We start from the raw sequence: 9,154 nt of genomic DNA, 5'->3' as shown, positions 1-9,154 counted from the left end.
AAGCAAGCAATGGCTCCCCTTTTCGAATATTAATTCGGCTACTGTTTCGGTTCTCGAGTAGAGTGGACCACTCCCGCTTCTCCCCCCTCTCTCTCTCTCTTCCCCGCCCGAGTAGAGCACTGTTGCTATTTTTCTCGAACGAGAAGGAAAACATACCCCAACCCAAGGTGAGAAAAATAAAGATTTTTTCCGTTTGAAGAGAGAGAGAGAGAGGGGGAGAGGAGAAAAGCAGAGGTAGCTCCCCAACTACGCCCTGCCGCTGGCCTTTATTACTACCCGAAATGCAGTGCCTGCATGTGAAGCGTGTACCCGTAACAAATCGCCTTTCTTTCTGCCCCCAATTCCTCTCTCTCCCTCCCCCTTCTTTATTGCCTTTACTTTAGTAATTTCCATTCCCCGTAATTTCGCTGCCCTCCTCCCCCTCTTTTCCCTTCGCCACCCCTCCTTCCCTCCCTCTGGATTGGAATAGCTCTGCCTCTACCTAGCCGAGTCCGCATTAGAACTACTGAGCTGAGTGAGGAGTGAGCTGAGGGAGTGGCGTCTGGTGTTCGAGCAAGAGAGGAGGAGGAGCACGGCGTGTCCTCGGCGATCTCATCCATCCGTCCATCCATTAGGTGCGTGCACGCGCGCCGCCCCTCCTAACCCCCACCTAATCTCTCGCTCCCTTTTGTTCCCATCCTCCATGCTTTAGCAAAACTGCTGATAATATTCTGGAGGTTGTTTGCTTGCTCGATCCCTCCCATGTTACTCCTCCTCGGTTGTTATCTCCAGCCTTTTTGTTCGTGAGTTTGTGAGTTTGAGATGCAGCTTCCGAGTGGAGTGGGGGAGAAATAAAGCAGCAGCAGCTTGGTCAAACTCGGACCGGATACTGACGGACTGATTGATTGATTGATTGATTGATTGATTGGTTTTGTTTGTTGGCTTCAGACTCGAGAGCTGAAACTCAAGCTCACGGCCAAGCAGCTGCGGTAACGGCGCCACCCGGAAGACCAGGAGGGCTGGATCTGGGCGGAATGGAGGCCAAGGACGTCGCGCCGCTCGCCGCCGCCACCGCCGCCGCCCCCACCACCGCGCCGGCCCCGGCCGCTGCCCCTGCCCCGGTTTCGCAGGCCAAGCCGCAGCCGCAGCCGCACACGCAGCCACCGCCGATCGCCTCCATGCCGCCGCCGCCGCATCCGTTCGCGCACCATCAGCACCACCACCACCACCAGCATCAGCAGCAGCAGCAGCAGCCGCCGGCTGGGTCGGCGAACCCTGCCGCGCCCATGCCCGGAGGCGGCATGAGGCTCTCGTTCGACCAGATGGTGGGGAAGCCGCCCGGGGAGCACCACCCTCACCAGCACCAGCACCCGCATCAGCATCAGCATCAGCACCCGCACCAGCATCACGCTCCGGGCCCCATGCTCTACGCCGCGCCGCCGCCACACGCGGTGGCGCCACCGCCGGGCAGCAATGCGCTCGGCATGGGCGACCTCATGCGCAAGAAGCGGGGCCGCCCGCGCAAGTACGCGCCCGACGGGAGCATGGCCCTCGCGCTCGCGCCACTCTCCTCCGCCTCCGGCGGCGCCGCGCCGCCCCCGCCTCCAGGCCAGCAGCACGGCTTCTCCATCAGCAGCCCCCCGTCCGATCCCAACGCCAAGCGCCGCGGCCGCCCCCCTGGCTCCGGCAAGAAGAAGCAGTTCGAAGCACTCGGTACGCGCGCACCATTACTACCATAATCACCGCCGCTTCTTGCAGGAGTAAATCTTAACTAACTTGCCATGTCTGCCATTTCCTGCAGGGTCGTGGGGCATCTCCTTCACTCCGCACATCCTCTCCGTCAAGGCCGGCGAGGTAATAAACATCCATGCATGTGGAAGAAACACCACAGATCTCGCATTCTTTTCCTGATCTTACATTGTTTATTCCTTCTCCATCCATTCATCCATCCAGTTCAGTGAGTACTGATGGTGGTGGATCTATGTCTCTCTGCGACTTGCGAGCCTTTGACTCGCTAGCGAGTAGTTGGAGCTCCTCGCCGTATCAAAGGAACATGAGAGGAGGATCTGCCGGTTTGGAGGCCGGCAAGATGTAGTGGTGCTGTGCCCGGCAGATTCCCAGCATGGCTGTTGACCGGCCCCACCGGTCAGCAGCAAGTAGGATCTGAAGAAACCATGGAGATGGGCTCCTGGCCTTTTTGCAACTACACATACCAGCAAGTGGTGGCACCTGTGTCTGTTGCTAGTGTTGAGTCTGGACCATCAAAAGAGGGACTAGTTGAAACGATTGGCGGTATTGTTGGATCAAATTCACCGTTTGGTGCATAGAGTTTCTAGTTCATCTAGATCAGGAGCAACCTTGCACGTTGATAAAAAGTTTCTTTATGCAGTAAAAGGGGGTGTAACTTTTCTTGACCGAGTTAATTTCGCCTGAAGATATAATGTCTCAAGTGGTGTAGGTTTCAATGTTGTTGTAACTGGCACAAAGCATGCAGAGATATGTTCTTTATGGTAGTTCACCTAGATTAGGTAGAAGTGGGCACATCAGGCTGTGTTTGAACTTGAAGTGAAGTAATTTTGTTTAGTACGAGATCCTCGTCCTAATTATGGTGTGGTTTACGTGCATAGATCAGATTGCATTTGCATTTGGTAAAGGTATATTGATTATTCATTGTTCGAGTCGTTTGTGATTTTTCTTTGCTAGCAACTCAATGATATAGCGAGCTTTAGATGTTTGTACTTGTTGTTTCTTTTGAGGAGTCACCTGCATACTTGTTTCCTCAATGCCATGCAATTTCCGTCTGCAATCTAATTCTGTCGTCACTTCATGCTTAAATTGCCTGCAGCCCGCTTGATTATGTTTGTAGTGGCTGAAAGCTTGTTTTAATGTAAAAGCCATCTCTTTTCATGACAGGATGTTGCTTCAAAAATAATGTCCTTCTCACAGCAAGGACCTCGCACAGTTTGCATTCTTTCAGCAAATGGTGCAATAAGCAATGTAACACTTCGGCAGCCAGCTACATCTGGTGGACTGGTGACTTATGAGGTACGTAATTATCTTGTGTGGATTAAATAGGATACTGATGCTTGCACATTCCACATGTACGTGACAATTAAATTAGTATTCTGTTCTTTGCTGAATTTATTCGTAACTATCAGAATTATACACATCAAACAGAATTCCATGTGTTTCAATAGGAGTACTATTTCAGTCTGATCCTCAAAGCTTGCGGCTTTCTGCTTATGATTGCACACCTTTACCTTGTACTCCCTCCGTTCCGAATTACTTGTCTTGGATTTGTCTAGATACGGAGGTATCTAGCACTAAAATGAGTCTAGATACATCCGTATCTTGACAAATCCAAGACAAGTAATTCGGAACGGAGGGAGTATTACATTCATAGAGCTTTCTTCCTAATGCCACTTGGCTAACTTTGATATATGATTCTGGTGCAGGGTCGATTTGAGATCATCTCCCTATCTGGTTCATTCCTGCTTGCAGAAGATGGTGACACCCGTAGCAGGACTGGTGGATTGAGCGTTGCACTTGCAGGATCTGATGGCCGGGTTCTTGGTGGATGTGTAGCTGGGCAGCTAACGGCTGCGACACCTGTTCAGGTTCTATTAATTTGGGAATTGTCTCTGCCGTAGCTCCATTTTGTTAAAATATGTCAAAATGCTGACTTGGGATCTTTGCCATCAGGTTGTCGTGGCTAGTTTCATAGCCGAAGGTAAAAAATCAAAGCCCGCTGAGCCACGGAAGGTTGAACCGATGTCCGCACCTCCACAGATGGCCACCTATGTGCCAGCTCCAGTGGCCAGCCCTCCCTCAGAGGGCACATCCAGCGCATCATCCGATGACTCCGGCAGCCCCATCAACCACGGCGGGATGCCCTACAACCACTCTGGTGGGCAGCAGCACCAGCAGCAGCACATGCCCCCTGCCTACGCATCCGGCGGCTGGTCGCTCTCGGCGCACCATCAGAACAACAACAGGCATGACGCTGACATGAAGATGATGTCGAACTAACACCGCATGCTCAAGCCTTCGAAGAGAGCCCCATTTGTTGGCTGGGCTGGAGAGGAGCTGGTACTGCTGTAACGTCTGCCGTCGACCAGCAATGGCCGACCTGGTAGCTAGGAGATTTAGGTTCTTGCTCTCTGGCATGCTGTTTTTCCCTAAGTAAGATTAATTTAGCCGCCGTCTGTAATGCTGTAGCTCTCGCTGTCACTAACGTGAGTTTTTATCTTCATGGTCATGTACCTGCTGAGATCTTCACCTTCTAGGCTAGGCGTTTGATCGCTCTCTTCTGTGGATCATGAATTCTAGAATGCTTTCAGTTTCAATTCAAGAACTCTAGCTTGTTTACCTGCTCTTGTGCACTGCTGCTTGAGTGTGTTGCCAGTCTTCTACTGAGATGTCTGATTGTGTTTTCAGACGCGGTATGGGAATGGGATGGATCAGTATTATTGGGTTGAGCTGGGTCTCTGAATTATGTGTTATGGTGTATGGTTACTGCAGCAGTTTATTGTTTTGGCAGCATGAACTAGTTGATCATCTTTAAGCAATAAACTGCTGCAGGCTCCGTTAGGAAAGTAACGGGAAATGGGACATCTTGGTCGAGAAGAAAATGTTCCGCAAGGTTCATTCTGAATTTCAAAAACTGTTTCAAATAAATATTAGACCGGATTTGAAATTGTTTAAAACCTCGTGACTTCCAAAAATGCACAAAATTCATGGTCATAGGAAATGCTATAGAACAATAACCTGTACGAAATGTAAAAAAATATATGACTATTTATATTTCGTATGGAAAAGACATGAAGAACCTACTTGTCATTTTTTACAAGACACAAACAATCATTCTTTTTGTGGAATTTTGTTGGTTAGAAACACCAGTCACTCTAACTTCATGTAAATTTCTAACTTTTTTTTGCTTTGAAATGCAAAAATGAGCCTGGCTGCCTGGGTTAAAGTTACATGGTTTGGAAAATTCCAAGTTTAATACTCTTTTCCACATGACCATAAAGGATTGGGCCCTCATATCATAGCGACAATGAAGAAACAAAGCATCCAGATTATCAGATTCGAAGTAAAGTATGAATGGTTTTATAAATTCAAAGCAGGCATCAATGTTTAATAGAATTGCTAAATTTTAGCCGGGTGAAAGCTTTTGGCTTTCATTCCTTTTTGTTGTCAGATCTCTTTGTTGAGATTCATGCAGTTCTGCTTTTCTTTCAGCTCTCGGGTTGGTTGGTTGTTATTGAACCCGTAAAAATTTCAAGGAGACCCGTTAATTCGCGCGCCCGGTGTCTCTCGGTAGAGTCCCCCTTTATTTGTGTCCAGTGGCAGATGCGTCAAGGGCTTGGCATGGCGATTTTGGTTTGGAGCTCTACCTTGCTGCGCTTGGGGGGTTTGGTGGTCGGCCGTCTGGTGCTCTTCTAGGATTCGTGGTTCATTTCGTCTCTCCCCCCTACTGCTTCTCCCTCAGCGTTGCATCTCTCCCCTTTTTGTTCCTGATTTTAATTCATTGCTGAGATTTGTGGTTTGCTCGTATTCTCTGATACGTAGGTTTGCTCATGCTCCATTGTATGATGCATGTGTTAGTTCCATCATAGGTTTTGCATGATTTTATTTCTTCTGACGTGGGTATGTTGTTCGCGTGATACATTTTTGTCTTTTTGACCATTTGGATCCGTCATTTAGCTGTTGGTTAGTTCTTTCTGCATCGTATGCATCCCCTAGTTGATTGTGTCAGGGTTAGTAGTGTTTGTTGATTTGGTTGTGTTACGTTCGTTGTAATTTGTAGGAGATTTTGTTGCACAAGTGATGTTAGTTGTTGTTAGCTTAGTTGGCTGTATAGATGCCTTTGTTGTGGAACATTGAGTTTAGGTTAGTTGACTACCTAGAGTTGTTGAGTATTTCTCCCTGAGTTGTAGTTCCTGATTTGTTTTTGTAAATGTTGTAAGTTTCAGTTTGCTACCCGGTGATTTAGTAAGTTTCACAGCCGATGCTTGACTATTTAGATTTTTATAAGCATGGTAGATAGTGATTTAGTTTAGTTTTCTCTGCTTATTAGTATTTTTTGTTGTCATGCGTATGCTAATATGAGTTCTTGGTATTTGTAGGGGGGGGGGAGGGGGGGGTGAAATGTGGTCGACCCTTTTTCAATAGTTGTAATTTCTAGTTTAAGTATAATTTCAATTAGTAGTCTCCTTAGGCATTTGGTCACTGTAATTACTTCCATTGTATATATTTTCTTGGCTCAATTGATGTGTTCTATTGTTATCTTTGTGTATTGAGCCCTTTATATTTTGTAAATTGCACTTTTTTGTTTAGTGTTGTATTTGTATTTTTATATGCCTTCGGTTAATAGATATTATTATTTTTGTTTGGATCGAATAATTTGCTATTGTTGCTCCATTTTATGCAACCTGGTAATGTTTATGCAATGGACAATTATTGAACGTGTGTAATGTTCGGAGTTTATTTTTGTTAGTTCACCAGCACTGGTCGCGTGGTTATTCATGCTGCAATACTTCTTAGTTTTTTTCGTATGTGCGTTTAACTATATTTAGGAAATAGTTTATACTATGGGTAGAGTCCGGAAGAGTTGTTGTAAGGGCATTCCTGCCGGCTGTCCTGAAGAGAGCGATGATTCAGATGTGGAACATTTTGTTCCTGGTGTTTTTGCTGAGGATGATTTTTTCCAATTGTCTCGAGTTCTTAGTTATTTGGTTGCATTTTGTTAGTATGTTTTCATGCTTTTGTGTTTGCTTAATATTTTTTCACATATTTGGCAAGATTTTTCAGATCCTGATTTTGACCAAGCTTTGTATGATTTCTACGTTAGTCATGTAAGGAGCGAGATATTGTCATATGTTAGTCTCTGTACAATGTATATGCCATATCCTAGACCAGAGGTCTTCTCATGTACTCTTGATGTGAATAGACTTACTTAGGGTCTATCAAACGCTACTCCGTAACATGGTATTTATAAAGGTAATTTTCTTGTTAGTCATGAAATATGTCGCGAGACATGGTTGACCGAGATGAGATCCCCCCTGATTCAGAGAGCTATTCTGTATGCCCTCTTGAATGATTATATTCAAAAAGTATGGCCATGTGACTTGGGTTAAGCGTTAACCTAGCTTGGGAATCACCGTTTCAAAAGGAGAGGTCGAGCTACCAACAAGGGCGACAAGTACTTTCCTTGAGCTATACAACACATATTGTGAGACAAAAGGAATGTTGCATATGCCACATCTTCAAGGTTCGTCAAATGACTTTACACGCACATGAAAGTTGACACATTCTGTTAGGCACCTCTACCATCTATGATCTATTGACTCGGGTTGTGTTCATGTACACGTGAACCTATAGGGTCGCACACTTAAGAGGGTTGAAGTATGGTTCAGATTAGGGTTCAAGTTAGACTGGGATTATAGCTCTAATGGGTCTAAGCCCATTAGGGAGGTGTATATAAAGGAGAGTGGGGCACACGGTTTAGGGTTGATCTTTGTCTCCCATCCAACCATCGACACCACTCCCCCACCCAAGTTGCCCATTAGGATCTAGCAATCCGGCGAGTGACGTTGCTCCGTACGTGTGGATACCTTGGAGACGTTGCACCTGCGGTGATTGTTGGGGAACGTAGTAATTTCAAAAAAATTCCTACGCACACGCAAGATCATGGTGATCCACAGCAACGAGAGGGGAGAGTGTTGTCTACGTACCCTCGTAAACCGGAAGCAGAAGCGTTATAACAACGCGGTTGATGTAGTCGTACGTCTTCACGGCCCGACCGATCAAGCACCGAAACTACGACACCTCTGAGTTTTTGCACACGTTCAGCTCGATGACGATCCCCGGACTCCGATCTAGCAAAGTGTCGGGGATGAGTTCCGTCAGCACGACGGCGTGGTGACGATCTTGATGTTCTACCGTCACAGGGCTTCGCCTAAGCACCGTTACAATATTATCGAGGATTATGGTGGAGGGGGGCACCGCACACGGCTAAGAGATCAATGATCAATTGTTGTGTCTCTGGGGTGCCCCCTGCCCCCGTATATAAAGGAGTGGAGGAGGGGGCCGGCCAAGGAGGGTGGCGCAGGTTGCTAGGTCTGCTCTCCGGCCGCGTACGCAACGTGCAGGTGTGCTATGGGCGATGGGCCCAGACCCCTGTGCGCTTAGGTTTAGACCAGCGTGCTGGCCTCTCTGTTGTGCCTAGGTGGGGCTGCGACGTGTTGATCTTCCGAGGCCGGGCATGACCCAGGAAAGTGTGTCCGGCCAAATGGGATCGAGCATGTTGGGTTATGTGGTGCACCCCTGCAGGGAAGTTAATCTATTCGAATAGCCGTGATCTTCGGTAACAGGACGACTTGGAGTTGTACTTTGACCTTATGACAACTAGAACCAGATACTTAATAAAACACACCCTTCCAAGTGCCAGATACAACCGGTGATCGCTCTCTCACAGGGCGACGAGGGGAGGATCATCGGTTAGGATTATGCTATACGATGCTACTTGGAGGACTTCAGTCTACTCTCTTCTACATGATGCAAGACGGAGGCTGCCAGAAGCGTAGACTTCGAAAGGACTAGCTATCCCCCTCTTATTCCGGCTTTCTGCAGTCCAGTCCACATATAATAGCCTTATTCCAGTTGATACCAATGCATTCATATGTAGTGTAGCTCCTTGCTTGCGAGTACTTTGGATGAGTACTCACGGTTGCTTTCTCCCTCTTTCCCCCTATCCCTTCTACCTGGTTGTCGCAACCAGATGTTGGAGCCTAGGAGCCAGACGCCACCTTCGACGACGACTCCTACTACACCGGAGGTGCCTACTAGTACGTGATGCCCGCTGACGATGACCATGAGTAGTTTAGGAGGATCCCAGGTAGGAGGCCTGCGCCTCTTTCGATCTGTATCCCAGTTTGTGCTAGCCTTCTTAAGGCAAACTTAACTTATGTCTGTACTCAGATATTGTTGCTTCCGCTGACTCGTCTATGATCGAGCTCTTGTATTCGAGCCCTCGAGGCCCCTGGCTTGTAATATGATGCTTGTATGACTTATTTTATTTGTAGAGTTGTGTTGTGATATCTTCCCGTGAGTCCCTGATCTTGATCGTACACATTTGCGTGCATGATTAGTGTGCGGTCAAATTGGGGGCATC

At 47.4% G+C, this 9,154-nt stretch overlaps 1 protein-coding gene across 1 annotated transcript; it reads left to right on the top strand.

Moving 5' to 3' along the window:
* Window positions 1–310: 310 nt before the first annotated feature.
* On the top strand, window positions 311–4,347 carry LOC125511015 (AT-hook motif nuclear-localized protein 10-like). Its single transcript, XM_048676304.1, has 6 exons — window positions 311–614; window positions 928–1,692; window positions 1,781–1,833; window positions 2,893–3,024; window positions 3,435–3,596; window positions 3,682–4,347. Exons 2-6 carry the CDS (start codon window positions 1,014–1,016, stop codon window positions 4,006–4,008), a joined length of 1,353 nt encoding a protein of 450 aa, XP_048532261.1. The 5' UTR covers window positions 311–614; window positions 928–1,013; the 3' UTR covers window positions 4,009–4,347.
* Window positions 4,348–9,154: the final 4,807 nt, after the last annotated feature.

The sequence above is a fragment of the Triticum urartu genome, chromosome 1, assembly GCF_003073215.2.
Source record: "Triticum urartu cultivar G1812 chromosome 1, Tu2.1, whole genome shotgun sequence".
In the NCBI taxonomy this organism is placed as follows: domain Eukaryota; kingdom Viridiplantae; phylum Streptophyta; class Magnoliopsida; order Poales; family Poaceae; genus Triticum; species Triticum urartu.
This window is presented reverse-complemented; position numbering and strand designations above follow the sequence as displayed.

Excerpts from the sequence above, each read along its gene's own strand:
- LOC125511015 (XM_048676304.1), top strand. The coding sequence starts at position 1,014 with ATGGAGGCCAAGGACGTCGCGCCGCTCGCCGCCGCCACCGCCGCCGCC. Across the intron at positions 1,693-1,780 it reads GAAGCAGTTCGAAGCACTCG|GGTCGTGGGGCATCTCCTTC; the intron begins GTACGCGCGCAC and ends CATTTCCTGCAG. Across the intron at positions 3,597-3,681 it reads CGGCTGCGACACCTGTTCAG|GTTGTCGTGGCTAGTTTCAT; the intron begins GTTCTATTAATT and ends CTTTGCCATCAG.